This window comes from Lissotriton vulgaris, unplaced genomic scaffold (genome assembly GCF_964263255.1).
Source record: "Lissotriton vulgaris unplaced genomic scaffold, aLisVul1.2 SCAFFOLD_972, whole genome shotgun sequence".
Taxonomy (NCBI): Eukaryota; Metazoa; Chordata; class Amphibia; order Caudata; family Salamandridae; genus Lissotriton; species Lissotriton vulgaris.
Window position 1 is genome coordinate 626,915 of NW_028254165.1, and position 18,885 is coordinate 645,799.

The 18,885-nt window shown below is 45.6% G+C and overlaps 1 protein-coding gene across 1 annotated transcript in view; it reads left to right on the forward strand.

Moving 5' to 3' along the window:
- AP2B1 (adaptor related protein complex 2 subunit beta 1) overlaps nucleotides 1-18,885 on the forward strand; it is a gene marked incomplete at its 3' end in the record, with an annotated part of 476,528 nt that overhangs the window by 281,005 nt on the left and 176,638 nt on the right. The window contains exons 6-7 of the mRNA XM_086951572.1: nucleotides 12,379-12,569; nucleotides 15,190-15,411. Coding sequence (XP_086807698.1) covers nucleotides 12,379-12,569; nucleotides 15,190-15,411 — 413 coding nt within the window. The remainder of the gene's footprint in view (nucleotides 1-12,378; nucleotides 12,570-15,189; nucleotides 15,412-18,885) is intronic.

The window sequence follows — 18,885 nt, forward strand, 5'->3', positions numbered from 1 at the left end:
TTCGCATCTGATTCTGCTCATGTGTTGCAGGATACGTTGCTTGATCTTTTGTTGGGTTTGGCCAATATAGATGAGGTTGCATGGACAGATAATGGCATATATCACGGCTGAAGTATTGCAGTTGGTTAGAGTTTTCAGCTGGATTTTACTTTGGTTGTATTGAAACTCCTTCGTCTGAACAGTGGTATTGCAGGCTTTGCAGTGGCCGCATTTAAAGTGGCCAGTAACTGGTTGGAGATTCCAGAGCGACCTGATGGTGGGTTCCTCCTTTGTGGGAAGGAGAGAGCGCACCACATAGTCCTTAACACTTTTCGATTTTTTGAAGGCATGAAGTGGGTTGCCAGGGTGCTTGATGTCATCCGCAATCAGTTGCCAGTGATGGTTGACAATTTTCTTAATTTGGTTACTCTTGGTAGAGAATGTCGTGACGCATACAATGCGATCCACTTGATTGGTGGTGGAGTCCTTTCTTTTTAGAAGTTCCTCACGAGGGTAGAACCAGGCTCTTTTTCGGGCTTTCGTGACAAGTCTTTTGGGATATCCACGTGCTTTCAAACGGTCAGATAAGTCTTCTGATTGTTGCAAGTAATGTTCTTTGATGGAGCAGTTCCTGCGTATACGCAAGAACTGACCAAATGGAAGATTGTCCCTTAGTGCCCGGGGGTGATGACTGTTGTACTGGAGTAGGGAGTTCCTTTCCGACGATTTTCTATAGAGTGTTGTTAAAAGTTGACCTGAATGGTGGTAGATGGTAATATCCAGGAAATCTATACTTTGATTGTCGGATTTGATGGTAAACTGTAAATGGGGTGATTGTTGGTTCAGCCAGACGTGAAAGTCAGTAAATGTAATGAGATCACCATTCCAAATTATTAAGATGTTGTCGATATAACGAACCCATAAATGTAGATGGTCTCGGAAGGGATTATCAATGTTCAATATAGTGTTGTCTTCAAAGGCTGCCATGTATAGGATGGCTACATCTGGGGCAAAAAGAGCCCCCATTGCTACTCCTTGGGTCTGTAGAAAAAATTCATTTTTGAATGTAAAGAAATTTTTTGTCATTGCAATCCGTAGTAGAGCTGTGATTAATTCAGTTGGTACTTGCATAGGTGCCGGTCTTAGTTGTAGATACCTCGTAATGACTGCTAAGGCTTCCTCTTGAGGGATGCAGGTATAAAGCGATACCACATCACATGTGGCCAGTAGCTGTGTGAGAGGATCAAATGGTAAGTTTTCAACCAGATTGATTGTCTGTGAAGTGTCTCTCAAGTATGTTCGTGTAGCCTCTGCCAGGGGTTTTAAGAAAAAATAGATGTATCTTCCTAGTGGTTCTAATATAGAGCCGCAGCCCGAGACTATCGGGCGTCCTGGTGGGTCAGTCATGTTTTTATGAATTTTTGGCAGTGTATAAATCGTTGCCATGCGAGGGTGTTGTTGATTGGGATATTCAAATTCATTTTTAGAGAGAAAACCTTGGTCCAGTCCGAGTTGTGTTATTTCAAGAATCTCCATTGCTATTGCCTGTGAAGGGTCAGATCGTAGTTTATGATAACTGATCCCATCCATCAGTTGTCGTTGAATTTCGGATTCATACTTTTTGACATCTTGAATCACAATTGCACCGCCCTTATCAGCAGGTTTAATCACAACCTCTGTATTATTGGCCAGCGATTGAAGGGCAGCTTTTTCGGTTTTGCTAGTATTGTATTTAGTGTAGGTTTTTTCAAGTAGGGCTGAATTTACATCTCTCCAGACAACTGCCTCATATGCCAAAATTTTGTTGGTCATAGTGCAAGAAGGTGGAACGAAAGTGGAGGGAATCCTCAGGCCAGTGTTAGAGGGATTTTTGTATGGTCCAGCGTTTCTGAAGAAATACTTGAGCCTCACTTTTCTAAAGAATTTGAAAAGTTCCGTGCGGACTGTGAAGGGATCCGGTCTGTTCGTAGGGACATATGATAGCCCTTTGCTCAGTGCGCGTTGTTCGTGTTCGTTCAGAGTATACTGAGAGATGTTAACAATGGGATTTGTGGTGGATGTATCCCTTACCAGCGATAAGTTTTGTTCCGTGTGGTTCTCTCTCCGTGCTGTTCTGGTTGGAAGTGGACCTGTTTTTGAGCTTGACCACGTCCGGTATCCCAATTGGTGTTGTTCTGGTTCTGTCCACGTGTTTGGCCTCTGTTGGAGTAGTTGCCTCTCCCTCTCGCAGGTCGCCATGGTGCGGGACGTTGTCCTAAAAAAGGTATGTACTGAGGTGACTGGTATCCGTAGTCTTGATAGTTATATGGACGGCTAGGGCCTGCGAATTCCTGCTCGCCTTCAGAACTATAAGAAGAATCAGAGAAGGTGGTGTAGTTTCTTCTACCCCGGAAGCTCCCTCGGCCCCTGTTGGTAAAACGGCCCTGTTGATCTTGTTTACAGTAGTCGTCTTGAAGATATGGATATGTTTTCTTTTTATCATATAGTCTAATGTCTCTGGCGAGTTTCTCTAGTTTCCGGTTTTGGGTGGTGAGATCAAAGTCTTTTAAAGTAGCTTCCAAGTTGTTGAGGGTTTCTTTTGCACCTGCGAGGTTGGCATCCGCAGCAATCTCAGCTCTGAGTGATTTGATTTCGCTGGTCAGTAATTGGATCTGCTGGGCAGCTGTCTCTATCCCAAGCACCATCTAATGGCGAGAGCAATTGTTCGATATTTGGCTAAACCCTTCTCTAAATTTGGGAACTTCAACAAAGATAGCTGGTTCAATCTTTATCTGTAGGCCAATGGGAATAATATTCTCTTTAAGATATTTTGTGAGTAGATGTCCGTGCCAGCGGGTGCGGATCAATTTCTTTTCCAATCGTTCTAGGCGTTGGATTTTATCTTTCAGACTAAAGTCTATAGTAGGTAGATCAGTGGCTAAAAAGATATGGTCGGGATTCTCGAGGAGTTTGTCTATATAATCCTCAGGGACTAGCCCAGGGACTCTGCGAGTCCCTGGGCCAGCCCAGCATTATCAGTCTTCAAGCCTCATTCCAAGGGAGATAAAGCAGAGCTGATGTTTTGAGTGGACTACAGAGGTCTCAGTGCTGTCACTAAGACAGATGCACACCCCATTCCAAGAGCAGAGAGGCTCATTGACAGGTTAAGGGCAGCCAAGTTTCTCAGTACTTTTGATTTGACATCAGGTTGCCGGCAGATTGGGCTGACCCCAGGAGCATAATAGAAGCATTCTCCACACCAGATGGGCATTACTAGTTTACTGTGATGCCCTTGGGCTTAAATAATGCCCCTACCACCTTCCAAAGGCTGGTGAACAAAGTCCTGACTAGGCTGGAGTCTTTAGTGTAGCATATTTTGATGATATTGCTGTCTATAGTACCACCTGGCAGGATCACCTAACCCAGCTTGGAAATCTCTGTGGCTCTGCAGCATGCAGGACTCACTATCAAGGCAAGCAAGAGCCAGATAGGCCAGTGGTATTTTGTATACTTGGACCACCTGGTAGGTGGAGGCAATGTACACCCTTTACAGCCCAAGATCCAGACTATTCTAGACTGGAAAGCTTCAGCAACACAGACTTAAGTCAGGGCATTGCTAACCTTTACTGGGTACTAAAGGAGGTCTGTGAAGGGGTGTGGTACCATTGTTGCACCCCTCACTTAATTGACCTCCAAGAAGTAACAAAAGAAAGTAAACTGGACAGTGAGCTGTCACAAAAAGGCTTTTGACACTCTGAAGGAAGCAATGTGCTCAGCACCCATTCTAAAAGCTCCAGATTATACAAATCAGTTCGTTGTGCAGACAGATGCCTCTGAACATGAGAAAGGGGCAGTTCTATCCCAGAACAACCATGATGGCCAGGACCAGCCTGTTGCTTTTATTGGCAGAGGTTTATCACCCAGGGAACAGTGTTCAAGTGCCATTGAGAGGGAAACCTTTGCTGTGGGTTGGTTCCTGAAGCAGCTGAGACCCTACCTGTTTGGAAATCACTTCCTTGTTCAAACTGACCACAGGCCTCTCAGATGGCTGATGCAAATGAAAGAGAAAAATCCAAAACTGTTGAGGTGCATCTTTCTACAGGGAATGGACTTTACAGCTGGACACAGACCTGGGAGTGACAATGCCAATGCTGATGGTCTTTCCAGGTTTTTCCACTTAGACAATGAAGACTCTCTCTAGAAAAGTTAATCTCATACTCTTTCATTTGGCAGGAGGGGCGGAGGAGGGCTATGTAGTAAAGTGCCCCTTTTTGTCATGGTCACCCCCATTTTTTGCAATTGGTACTGATGTTTTTTGACTGATGTGCACTGGGTCCCTGCTATCCAGGCCCCAGTGCCAGTGCTCTTTCTCCTGAGCTATATTGCGCAATTACTAGATGATGCACATGAACAGTCTAAAGTATATGTACTGGGCACTGGTCATTAGGAGTACCCCAGCTACATGATGGCTTTACTGTAACCTATGGTGTTTGATATCAAACTCCTTGTCTTAATACAATATTTATTATGACATGCACCCAGAGGGCACCTTAGAGGTTGCCCTTGAATAACCCTCCACAATCTTGTGTGTTGGATGACTAGTCCCGGCCAGCCTGCCACCACAGAAATGTTTCGGACTCTCACTATGAGGCCAGAAACAATGCATGCGCCGGAGGAAGATGTTTACACCTCCTCCAGCATAATATCTAGTGATTTAGCATATCGAGGCCAGGAGCTTCAAAGTCCCTGCTGCTTTTGATATACAACCCTGCCTACCTCCAGACCTGGGAGATGTCACCTCTTACCCTGAGGCCCATTTGGCACCATGCAAGGTGGCATGTTGCACCGCTAGACTAGCACACCCCTAAGGTGGACTACCTAATGTACTCCATGAAAGACGGATTCTACCATCATGTTTTTGGTGGGATTAGGAACTCTGGGGCACGGTTATTCCCACTCCCCAAAGGAAGTGGTCATATAATGGGTGTAGTGACCCCAAGGGTAAGTAGCCCATTAGCTATTGCCCATCACTCCCTTTAAGGCCCCTAAATTCTGTATTTAGGTGACTCCCCGACACCAGAAGCTGAGATTCACCTGACCAAAGAAGAAGCCCGAAGACGCGACGATGAAGGCAATAACTCTGTACTAGCTGTGGTCTTGGCGCCAAACCCTGCCTGCCTGCTTCTGTCTCTACATTTGTGATGACCCGGCTGGTCCTGCAGTTGTGCATCCTCCAAAAGCCTCGAAAGGCTGCCAGCGCTCCGCTAATCCGTCCTCATCTCCCTTTAAGTGGAGCAGGAACTTCCCTTCAGTATGCAGGCACTGACTCGAACATCTGGTTCACCATCTGCTGACCACCGGGTCCACTAACGCAGCAGCTGCCCAGAAGAAGGTCACTGTGCTCCAGAAGGTAAGATCAGTTTCCCACCTAGTTTGGAGACGCCAGGATCTCCAGGAACAGCCCTACACCAACACCGGACCCCTTGCAGCAGCCAAGGCTTGTTCAGGGTGCAGCTCGGACACCAACACCGCCAAGACTGGCCCACCGACGAGGCACATGAGCATCACGAGGCCAGTACAGAGAGTGGCCCTGCTGTCCTGTTCTGTCCCCATCTCGAACACACTACCCCAAATAGAGCAACTTGAAATGTTAATGAGGAGTTGCTTTGTTAATATTTACCTTTTTCTGATTTAGATCTTATTTATGCTTAACACTAACTTATGAACAAGACAACTTTGATGTTCGAGGCATATGAGCTGCAGATCTTACACTGTGTATTAGATCGCCACCTTTTGTTGGGCTCGGATGATTGCATGTTGTTGTCATCTTGGAAGACGTCTTTGTAGTCACGAGATAGGTGACTCCTCCCTTGGACGATAGTGCGTATGGGCATCAGCTCCATCCTTAGATTGTTTTTTATTCGCCACTGGGTTCAGATTAACTTTTTCCTCTCCGGTTCAAAATCTACTTTTCAAGTACTTTGACGCGTAAAAACTTATTTATACTTCACCAAAACTACTTTCGCTATCGACAGACATTGTCTCGACTCCATCAGCTCGATTCCGGTCACCGACACGGGCCGTTGGGCTTATCCACGCCGTGAGGCCTACACCTCATGGAAAGGACGCCATTCAAAAGATGCCCCAACTGTGGAGCAATATTCCCCCACAGTGACCATCACGAGATGTGTAACCTGTGCTTATCGCCGGAACACGACGAATCCAGCTGCACAGCCTGTGCGTCCTTTCGATCCAAGAAAACCATTCGAGATCGGAGGGCCCGTCGACACGACATGCAGAGATCAGCCCCGGAACCGGTGGATATCTTCAACGAAGAAGTTCCGCTCGTTCCCGAAGAAGATTCAGACGATCTCCAAATCGTATCAGAGGCAGACGACTCAGATGACTCCATACCATCAGGTCAGCTTGTGAGTACTACGGCCCCGGCCCCATAGCCACCACCCAAATCAAAGGCAAAGGTCAACACTCCGCCTCCGGGGCCCATTCGAGACCAAAAACACACTTCGAAAGCCCCGCCATCGAGCCCGGCTCCGAAGAAAATTCTCAAGCCTTCTGGTAGCTCCTTACCAAGCAAGCCGCACGTGCCGATCCCACCAGCTCCCTCGGCACCGAAACCGAAGAAGCCTCGGTTCCGAAACCATCGACTTCTTAAGACAAAACTATGAAGCCAGTGTCTGACGCCTCAAAGCCGACGAGAACAGCTTCCACTCGGAAGCCAATATCTTCGTACCGAAACATACAAGGCCTGATTCCGATGCGCTCCAGCCCTCGAAACAGCCATCGACTCCGAAAACACCTTCGGTGCCCAAATCTACGCCAAAGGACACAGTTACAACTCCTAAGGCTAAAGACAAGCAGCAACCACGTCCGGAACGAATAAATCTGCACCGGCAAAGGTTCCGCAAGGAGAAGAACTTTTCCAGCCTGATCCTCTACAAAAGAAGATCTGCATTGACCCAACCACTGTTCATGTATCCACTACACCAGATAGGAAGAGGAAATCAGACACAGCACCTACACCTGCAGTGCCTGTCTAGAAGAAGGACTCTGCCACATCTCCTATGCACCCTTCTTCTCCTATACTTCCTTCTCCTTAATCTCCTGTTCCGCCGAACAATTCACCTCCGAATTCTCCTGAACACTCTCCTCCTTATTCTTCACCACATACAACTCGAATTGAAGATGAGTATAGTATAGGGGGAGGGGTAGACCCAGATGAGCCTTTTCCCTACCCTGTTGATGATCCAGATTGGGAGTACCCAAACCCAAAAGATGTGCCAGATATTCCTGACCCACAGTCATTTCCATCAAAACCTTCTCCCCCAGAGGACAATATTGGTTTTGGGCATTTACTGAATAGGGCTGCCATTTATCATGGGGTCACCATGCATTCAGATGAGGCAGAGGAAGATTTTTATTAGATATCTTTTAACAATCACAAAGGTCTGTTCAAATTCTTCCTATGATCAAAGGGGTCATCAAACATGCTCCAGAGGTATTTAATGAACCTGTACGTGCTAGGATCCTAAACCCTAGAATTGAGAAAAAGTATAGGCCTGCTCCTGGTAATCCAGCCTACATTAAAGGACAGCTACCCTTAGATTCACTAGTTGTCTCAAATGCTAGAAAAAGAGCAAACTCACAGAAGTCAGGTGAAGCACCACCCCCTGATAAAGAATCTAAGGTGATAGATGCACAAGCTACTAATATATGTTGTATAGTTAACACGCAAGCCCTCCTTGCAAGATATGACAGGGCTCATTATGATCAGTTAGAAAAATTAATGCAACATCTACCTGACCAATATAAGGCGCAGGCAAACGACATTATGCAAGAAGGCAAGCTAATTTCAAATGCCTCAATCAAGCGTGCACTTGATGTAGCAAACACTGCATCTAGAGCTGTAAACACCAGTGTCCTACTTGGACGTCATGCATGGCTACGCATTTCAGGATTTAAGCAGGAAGTGCAAACTACAATCTTAAATCCGCCGTTCAACCAACATCAATTGTTTGGACCAGAGGTAGAAACAGCACTTGAGAAAATGAAAAAAGATACAGATACAGCCAAATCAATGGGAGCTTTGCAATACACACAGGCTAGAGGCTCCTTTCGTCGCTCCCTCTATAGAGGAGGCTCCAAACAAACTGGAGCAGACAATACAGCTTCCTTCAAATCCAATACACCGGCATCCTCCAGTAAAGGATATTTTAGAGGAGGCTATAGAGGCAACAACAATAAAGGAAAAGTTAGAGGTAACAACAATAATCGAACCTCTTCCACCACAAAACAGTGACTTCCCTCTGCTTCCCCAACAGCACGCCACTCCTGGGGGGGGCAGACTAACACAGTTCCTACCTGTCTGGAATTCCATCACAACAGACAGGTGGGTAAGACAAATTATTCAGTATGGCTACTGCCTCGAACTTACAGCTACCCCTCCACACATACCACGCAGGCAGTGTCCAATGTCTGCAGAACATCTTACACTGCTCAAACAAGAAGTCCTATCACTTCTTCAAAAGTACGCAATAGAAATAGTTCCTTTACAATATCAAGGAATAGGGGTTTACTCGCTGTATTTTCCAATACCCAAAAAAGACGGGACACTAAGACCAATTCTCGACCTCAGGCCCCTCAATCACTGTATACACTCAGATCATTTTCATATGATCACACTACAACAAGTGCTCCCATTTCTGCAACAAGGCGACTTCCTTACAACACTGGATCTAAATGACGCCTACTTCCACATTCCTATACATCCTTCTCACAGGAAGTATCTAAGGTTTGTACTGGAAGGACAGCATTATCAATTCAAAGTCCTTCCATTTGGGGTAACAACTGCACCAAGAGTGTTCACAAAGTGCCTAGCAGTAGTAGCAGAACATCTCAGAAGACAACAAATACATGTCTTCCCTTATCTAGACGATTGGCTCATAAAAGCTAAATCATTTAATCAGTGTGTTCAACACACACATCAAACAATTCAAACATTGCACGACTTAGGGTTCACAATCAACTACACCAAGTCGCACCTACAGCCCTCTCATGTACATCAATATTTAGGGGCTACAATAAACACGTCTACAGCTCTAACGTATATCAGTCCAGCAAGGATACAGAGTATTCAAGCCTTAGTCACAAAGTTCCAACATCAACACACTCTCCCTACCAGAGTGTTCATGAGACTAATGGTCATGATGGTATCTTGCATCTTCATTGCACCATATGCAAGACTGCAAATGCGTCCGTTACAGGAATGTCTAGCACAACAGTGCAATCGGGCTCAAGGAGAACTAACAGACCTGGTGTTGGTATACAGCCGCACACATCACTCTCTGCAGTGGTGGAACACCAAAAACTTGACAAAAGGACGGCCGTTCCTCGAACCTGTTCCATAAATAGTACTTACAGCAGATGCATCTCTCACAGGATGGGGAGCCCATCTCCTACATCATACTACTCAAGGGCAATGGACCAACCAACAAAAATCGTTCCATATCGATCACCTAGAGTTGTTAGCAATATTCCTAGCACTCAAAACATTCCAAATACAAGTACAGAACAAAGCTGTCTTAATCTGGACGGACAACATGACAGCTATGTACTATATACAAAAACAGGGGGGGAAAAACTCTACAGATGTCTCAGCTTGCACAGAACATTTGGAGATGGGCCATTCCACAAAACATATATCTGTTAGCAGAACACCGTCCAGGAGTTCACAATCAGATAGCAGATCTGTTAAGTCGACAGACACAACAGATTCATGAATGGGAACTACATACGCAAGTTTAACAATTCTTTCACAAGTGGGGTCATCCAGACATAGATCTGTTTGCCACACACGAAAACGCGAAATGCCCAACATTCGCCGCCAGGTTTCCACACCCGCTGCCAAGGCAATGCGATCTGGATGAACTGGTCAGGCAGATTATCGTACACTTTTCCGCCACTACCACTAATACCACTAATAGTGTGCAAGCTACGACAACAGTCGCTCAAACTAATTTTAGTAGCTCCCACATGGGCACGCCAACCGTGGTATACAAGTCTGCTAGAACTATCTCTAGTTCCACACCAAAAACTACACCTGGCTCCATCCCTGCTAACGCAGAACCATAGAGCCATCAGACATCCAGACGCAAGTCAATTGAATCTGGCGATCTGGCTCCTGAGGTCTTAGAGTTTGGTTATCTTAACCTACCAGCAGACTGTATGAATATCATTAAGGAAGCCAGGAGACCTACTACTAGAGCTTGCTATGCTACTAAATGGAAAAGATTTGCCATTTACTGCAACAATAACCAAATTGATCCCCTAGATGCTTCCATCCAAAATATCATTCGTTACCTTCTACAAAGATGTAATTTGGCATATTCATCTATACCCCTACATCTGGCAGCAATTGCAGCATATTTACAAAATAGACAACATCTGTCTCGATTTAGTGAGCCTGCTATTAAAGCGTTTATGGAAGGATTAAAATGAATCATTCCTCCCAGGTTATCACCCTCTCCAGTGTGGAACCTAAACATTGTTCTTACAAGGCTCATGGGACCACCTTTTGAACCTCTACACAAATGTGAACTGCAGTTCCTCACATGGAAAACAGCTTTTCCAATAGCTATTACCTCTCTTTGGAGAGTAAGTGAGATTCAAGCTTTCACTATAGAAGAACCATTTTTACAATTACACCCTAATAAAGTGGTTCTCAGAACAAATCCCAAATTCCTTCCAAAAGTTATTACTCTGTTTCATTTAAACCAATCTGTAGAGTTACCAGTGCTTTTCCAAAACCCAGACTCTGTAGCAGAAAGAGATCTATGCACACTAGACGTTAAAAGAGCTTTCCTCTATTATAGAGATTGGATCAAATCCTTTCGCAAAACAAAGCAATTGTTTGTAGCTTTATCTCCACCACATAAAGGCAACCCAATCTCTAAAGGTGGAATTGCAAGGTGGATTGTAAAATGTATACAGATATGCTATAAAAAATCAAAACGTACATTAACAGCTCCTCCTAGGGCGCACTCCACACGCAAACTAGGAGCCTCCATGGCTTTCTTAGGGAACATTCCCCATGAAGACATTTGCAAGGCAGCAACATGGTCTACAACACACACCTTAACTAAACACTATTGTGTTGATGTGCAAGCGAAGCTGCAAGCTGCAGTAGGCCAAGCTGTCCTCAAAACCCTCTTTCAAACTACTGCAACAGATACAGGTGACCACCGCTAAAGGGAGACACTGCTGTACAATCTATGCACAGTGTAAGATCTGCAGCTCATATGCCTCGAACGGAAAATGCTACTTACCAGTATGCATCTGTTCTTGACATGTAGAGCTACAGATTCTTACACACCCTCCCTCCTCCCCGGGGCCTGTATCTGTTCCAGTTCTATCTTATTTAGATATACACGCATGGACATCCTTTCTTCTTTCTACAAACTCCATCATTTCCCATCATGGCGAAAAACAATCTAAGGATGGAGCCGATGCCCATGCGCACTATCGTCCAAGGGAGGAGTCACCTATCTCGTGACTGCAAAGACTTCTTCCAAGACGACAACAACATGCAATCATCCGAGCCCAACACCAGGTGGCGATCTAATGCACAGTGTAAGAATCTGCGCTCTACATGACAAGAACAGATGCCTACTGGTAAGTAGCATTTTCCTTAGCCATTCCTAATTTTTGCTTAGCTCTGAAGTCAACTATGTAACCTGATTGCCTGTTCACTGAGAGAAACCAGTTTGACCGATTCAAATGCTTTTGATGATCTGCCTTGAACAGGCCCTTGTGTTCCAGTGAAGGTGTCTATTTTTATCCATAAACTGTTGGTTGCTTCCCCCACCCAACAAGAGATGTTTTTCCCCCAGGAATGTTGCTCACAGAAGCCTCCGAGGAATTAATTAAATTCTTAAATGTAGTTTTGTGGGAGATCTGGTGGACACTTGAATATCTAGGGCCTCTATAATGCTCTGCTCACAAGAGTACACTTACAAAGTTGGCTTTATTTTTTATTTCAATTGTTCTTTTCAGAAAATTTGATCTTATAGAAGGTGTGAAATATTCAGAAAACATGATTGTTTGACATTCTTTTTCTGCATGAATCAACAAAGTTGATGTAGATGCATTAGACAGATGTGCTTATTTGACATACCTCCTCACAAACGCAAGATTCCACCCCCCCCCCGCGCCTCCCCCGGCCTCTGCCGTTCTGATCTCTTAATATTAGTTTTCTGTCTTGGCAAATGCTCATTCAGTAAATTCCTCTGCCACCTCCCAATACCCGAACAAAATATAATATCCTGGAAGCTCAATATTGCTACTAGTTGCATAGTAGACTAGTAATAATGGTATTAATGAAAACCTTCTTTCTGTTCTACTTAGGTTGTGGCAAATGCTGTAGCAGCCCTTTCAGAGATCAGCGAGTCGCATCCCAACAGTAACTTATTGGATTTGAACCCTCAAAACATCAACAAGCTGCTGACAGCCCTGAATGAGTGCACAGAGTGGGGCCAGATATTCATTCTGGACTGCCTATCTAACTACAGCCCCAAGGATGAGCGTGAGGCCCAAAGGTAAACTACATTGCACCTGGAGGTTGGTAGTCACATTTACACTCTGTTAGGGCCTAGAGACAAAAACAGATAACCGCTTTAAAAGTAATGAAAAGCAGATCTTAGGATCCCCAAGACTGCCCTAATGGCCCATTACGAACCCCTGGATGAGTGACACCGAAGGATAGCACTCATTGCATGCCAAAGGATAGGAGTAATTGAGGGAGGATGAGGATGGACATAAACCTTTTATAGTCAGTGTGATGAAGGAGGTACATGGAGGCAAACCATAATACATGTAATGGATAGGATCATTTCTACTTATAGATTTAGTCACAGATTAGAGAGAGGTAAGGTTTTTATAAAACTTTGTGCAGGGCCAGAGATAAAAATGGAAATTCCATCGAGAGCCTTTTAATTAGAGAAGCCCAAATGTTCTTCCTGTAGAAGACACAGCGTAAGACCCTATTATGTATGTTTATTTGTACAACACATACTTGGCTGTAAACAGACAGACCACTGCACAGAATAGAGAAATTCTTCCACTAAGGAATTATCAGGGTCTGTGAAGCAGGAGAAATGTTTCTGTGTATAAAATATTTCCTGAGGAAAGATCTTCCATTCCATTCTTGTTTTTTGGAGTAGGAAAGGAGGTTTGATAAATCTAAATCTGGATTGAAATTCAGACTGTAGCAGTGTAAGAGAAGGTTTGTTGTCTGTTTTTCTTTTTCTCACAATTCTTAGTCTAAAACTTGCCAAACTCTGATATTATCCAGACTGGATTATGCGAATGCTCTCTACTGCGGACTCCCAGCCTATCTGATCCACCGCCTCCAAGTCATCCAAAATGCTGCGGTACGGCTGCTGTTTAACATCCCCAGAAGATCTAGCGTCCGCCAACCACTCCGAGACCTTCACTGGCTTCCAGTGGCGCAAAGGATCTTATTCAAGATCCTTGTGTTAGCATACCGAGCACTCCACCTAACAGGCCCAACCTATTTGAGAAAAAGATTCTCTCTCTATGCCCCCAACCGCCCTCTCAGATCAAGCAATCTCCATCAAATGACTGTACCAAAGTTCAAATATAGCAGGCTTGGTGGACAATCCATCTCTGTTAGAGCAGCGAGAGCTTGGAATACCCTGCCTCTGCAACTGAGAACAGCCCCTTCCATCATGGCTTTCAGGAAAGGCCTAAAAACCTACCTCTTCAACACCAATGCCTAAAGGCTGTTCCTCCTTTGCACCTCCTTTGCATTTACTGTGATCTGTTCCCTTCTTTTTCTCTTCGCGCCAGGATACTATACTATTTAGTAGCAGAGCGCGTTACAAAAGCCTCTATAATAATATTGCTGCAGTGGGTATTATGTAGACCTCTCGAAACCTTAAACTTGCTTGCCAGTTGTTGCAAAATATTTGCAGCTTTAAATGGGATACAGCAGACCATGAAATAAGGCAGTCCAGCATAGGAAGCCATTTGAAGATCCATGAGCATAGGGATGATCCTTTATATTTCTTTGTTCCTTGATGAATTATGCCACAGTTTGGAGTGCAGACTTTGTGGTAGGCTGAACCAGAATCTGTGATACATCCCAGGAGACCATTGATTTTATTCAAGTATAAAAGCACTAGTTCTGAAGTTGATTTCCTGATGAGACTGCATTATTTTTGTAGAGCAGGGATTACTGCTACTTAGTGCTCAATTTCTATTTTGAGATGTGTTTTTGACGTTGTGGTAAATTATGTAACTAACCCCTGAGCTAATGAGCGTTCTGTTTGGTGGAATGGGCTAGGCAGAATTGGCACCCACGAAGATAGGGAGTAGATCCACTCTACAGCGAGTAAATTAATGTTTGTGTGCTACTCGATATGATGTTTGTTGTAATAGGGATGAGTACAGAGGAAAGTTTATTGTAAATATTGGTGACAGTTAATAGTCAGCTAATGGGTTTAAGCATTGATATTGAATCCGTCGTATGTTATTGGAGTCATTGGATAGGTATTAAAATGTGGATAGCATTTCTGTAAGCGTATGAATTTTGTTATTTGATTCATGTGTAAATATTAGTGTAATTGGAAACCCCTTTAAAGGTATGTTAAATAATATGAATAAGCAGTAAAGTCCTTTTGTGGTCATTGAGAATAACTTTGCTTTTGTTTGTTAATTATGTGATTGGAATTGAGTGCATGAATGGAAGGATGGAGCTGATGGCTGTGCTTTTAAAGAGATTCTGTAACAATGACACAATGTACAGATGATTTCGGCAACTGAAAATGTAATATTCGGTCACACTCTTTCACTCTTGCCGTCTCACTGTATACATGATAGCTTGAAGCAAGCCAGGTTGTACAACCAATTAGTAGGGTAAGTTGGTGGGTGATCCGCTTCTTGTTAATTGTGAAAGCGCAGAGTTGAATTTTTGGAGAGAGGAGGATGCTTATGTGTGTCCTGATGGGTATTAAAGTATATATCAATAGAAGTTTTTTTAATATTGGACTGCATGTATGTGTTGTATGGGTCTTTGGGTGTTATGGGGTTGCTGTCATGCTAATATTCATTTAAGAAATAATGTGTGGTCGGTTTGTTGTCATTATGTATGTTTACTCTTTTGTCATATTTCCAATCTACTGCTCTTATCCTCAGCATTTGTGAGCGAGTGACCCCTCGCCTTTCTCATGCTAACTCTGCTGTGGTCCTCTCGGCGGTAAAGGTGCTCATGAAGTTTCTGGAGCTGCTCCCCAAAGATGCAGATTATTACATCATGCTGTTAAAGAAACTGGCTCCTCCTCTGGTCACTCTTCTCTCTGGTGAGCCTGAGGTGCAGTACGTCGCCTTAAGAAACATCAACTTGATCGTCCAGAAAAGGTAACAGCAACTGCATGATAGTGGATTGAGGAGGCAATGCATTCAAGTTAGCTGAAGAGGAATAAGATAGATGAATGTGAGCACTTTGAAACGGCTGTTGTAATTATTTTGCTTTATAACAAGACCTTCATTAATATACTGAAACACTAAACTTTCACTGCCTTTATGCATGATCCTGGAAAACTTTTTATAAAGGCAATTATCTCTTTCCTTAAAGGCTTACTTAATGCCCATCTAAAACCAACCTTCTCTCTGCTTTCTTTTTAATCAATTAGAATTGCATTAATGAGCCCCAGTGAGTCATATAGGTCTACCCAAATACGTCACGCACTGCTGACAGCGATACCGCCAGACACGGAGGTCCCGGAATCAGCCCCATTAGAAGACCGACTACTCACTGAACACATGCAAAAACGTGCCACGTCCTTCACATACAGAAAACTAATTAATAACCTGCCAGATCAAACAGTAGAGCTAAGGGGCAAATGGGCATTAGAAATAGGCGATGTGGATGATTCAGAATGGCAAGAGGCCCTGACGTCTCCTAGGGCGGTTGGAATCTCTGCAAGGTTCCGATTTATGCAACTTAAGATTCTCCACCAAGTGTATTACACTAGGACCATGTTATATAAAATGCATAGAGCGCAACATCCATACTGTCTTGGAGGGTGCGGAGAAGAAGGGTCATTCATTCACACAATATGGGAATGTGCAGCAATAACAAACTACTGGCGACAGGTGCTACGTACAATATCGCAAGCGATAGGGATCTCGCTCCTCCCTGACCCACGTAGTTGCCTGCTCAAAATATGGGAGCCAAATGATCTTACCAGGTACGGTCAAATATGGGTCACGCTAGGTCTCATGGTAGCGAAACGAAATGTTGCGCAGAAATGGGTGGCTGCTGAAACGCCATCTTTAATAACTTGGTGCAGAGACATGAATGTGCTCATGGTCACGGAACGGACAGTATATGCTAATCGAAAGAGCCCCAGAAAATGGACAAAGATATGGGCGGCTTGGAATGTATATAGGGGGGATATATGTGAAGCATTACCAGAGTCAGAGGGAGAGAGCTCAGATGAAGAATGAGGGCTGGTTGGTGGGTAAGGCTGGGTTCGAGGCATGTGGGCTGCTGAATTCATATCTGTGCATAGATCGCCGCCTAGTGTTGGGTCCGGATGATTGCACATTGTTGTCCTGGAAGAGTCTTCGAAGTATCACGAGATAGGTGGCTCCTCCCCTGGACTACAGTGCGCATGGGCATCGACTCCATCCCCAGATAGTTTTTTTCCGCCATTGGGTTCGGATGTTTTTGAATTCCCTCTTGTCGGAATCGATAGAAAACTTTCCTAAGACCAAAAGGTCGTTAGCCTATACGTCGGTATAGTCTTGCTTTCGGTCTTAGTTCTTCCAGCTCGGCTTCGAGCCGGATTCCCTACACCCGCGTGCTTTCGACGCGGAAGGCCCAGTCGACGCTTCAGATCCTATCGACCGTTCATCATGGAACGTAGTCCATTTAAGAAATGTCCAGTCTGCAACTCGAAGTATCCCCACATCGACATCCACCCGGTGTGCAACAAGTGTCTGTCGCCGGACCACGATGAAGCCAAGTGTATGGCTTGTTAACGCTTCAGGTCCAAGAAGACGCTTAAGCTTCGACGAGCTGCCCGCCAGGAGGCCCAGCATTCTGCACCGGCGCCTGTGGACATCTTCGATACAGGGGATGTCGAGGAAGAATCTATCCAGGACATTAGTGAGTCGAACCCCGCGTCGGACGTCGACTACGACGCGGATGCTGAGATGTTCGAGGCCGATGAAGTCGTCGACGAGGTAGGAGACGACGACGGGGCCCTCAGGGCCATGGAGGATAGCTCGGACGAGGAGCTTCCTCAAACTGACTCTGGGGCCGTGCCAATTCTTGAGGCTCAGGTCGAGGGATCGCCATCGGGCCTTACCCAAGATCTTACAATGGGTTCTACGGCCCCGCCTTCGGGCTCGGCCACGGACATCGCTGTTGAGCCGCACCCTGGCAAATCGAAACCAACAGTGAAACCTACGGTTTCGACACAAGACACTGCGCAGGTGCCGTCCTCGAAACCGAAAGTGCGCATCACTTTGGCCGGCTCCAAGGCCTCGGAGCGCTCGGCGCCGAAAAAGCCGAAGGGTGCTGTCGAGCCGAAGGCTCAAGTCAAGGGCGTCGAGACGAAGTCTGCCGTGCCGAAGACTAAAGTCAAGGTGGTCGAGCCGAGCGCCTCGGCGCCGAAGACGGTCGACGCCAATAAGGACCTCGGCGACCCGAAGAAAGCTCTCAGTGATCCGAAAAAAGCTCTCGGTGAGCCGAAAAAAGGACTGAGTGACCCGAAGGTTCTCGTGCCGTCGCGTCAACAGGACAGGGCCAAGACCAGCGCACCCCAAGAGTCGACTCCGGGTGAGTTCACGAAGGATTCCGTCGAACCGGCGCGCCCATCCGCCGCGTTCACCAGGAAGGTTACGGACTCCCTCCAACGCATCAAGGACAAGACTTTTGGTTGAGAAACCGCATAAGGCGTCCACGCCCATCCATTTTCCGTTGTCGCCGAAGACGGCGCCGAAGGCTTTCGCTCCTAAGGTGGTCGCCGGCGTTCCCGAAAAGGTTTCCTCGACGCCAAAGTCATCAACGGTGGCCCCCAGCCCACAGCCTCGACGACCTTTGGTGGACGAGCATCAGGAACACTTCATTGATGCCGAAACGGGCAGGCTTTCCCTCCTGAAGTGGAAAATCGCCCCAGAACGTCCAATGGAGTCCTACAAGATCCCTCTCAAGAAAAAGAAGGACTCTGCTTTCACTCCCGTCTTGGTGGAACCACTCTCTCCACAGACTCATGATGTTTCGCCCACTTACTCTGATGTGGACGCTGGGGAGGGTGATGATGAGGATGAGTATAGTTATCCTGTCTATACAGACCCTGAGGATACCAGCAAACCCTGGGCCGCTGGTGCTGACCCAGGTGACCCTCAAGCGGGACAAGACCCTCAACTATTTTCTGCAAAAACGTCTCCTACAGAAGACTCTGCGGCTTTCAATGCCCTCATCGAACGGGCAGCTACCAATCACAACGTCCAGCTCCATGCTGAACCTGTTGATGTCGATTTCCTTGTTGATACCTTCTCAGTCTCAGAAAGAACTGCCAAGACTCTGCCTATGCTGAAAGGTGTTCTAAAACATGCTGGCGAGATCTTTAAAGAACCTACCAGGGCGAGGGTGATAAACCCTAGGATTGAGAAGAAATACAAGTCGGCGCCTACTGATCCTACCTACATCAAAGGACAGTTGCCTCTGGACTCCCTTGTCGTCTCGAATACCCGGAAGAGGGCTAATTCTCAGACTACGGGTGATGCTCCTCCCCCAGACAAAGAATCCAAAGTCTTTGAGGCATCGGGGAAGAGGGTAGCAGCACAGGCAGCCAACATCTGGCGCATTTCAAATACACA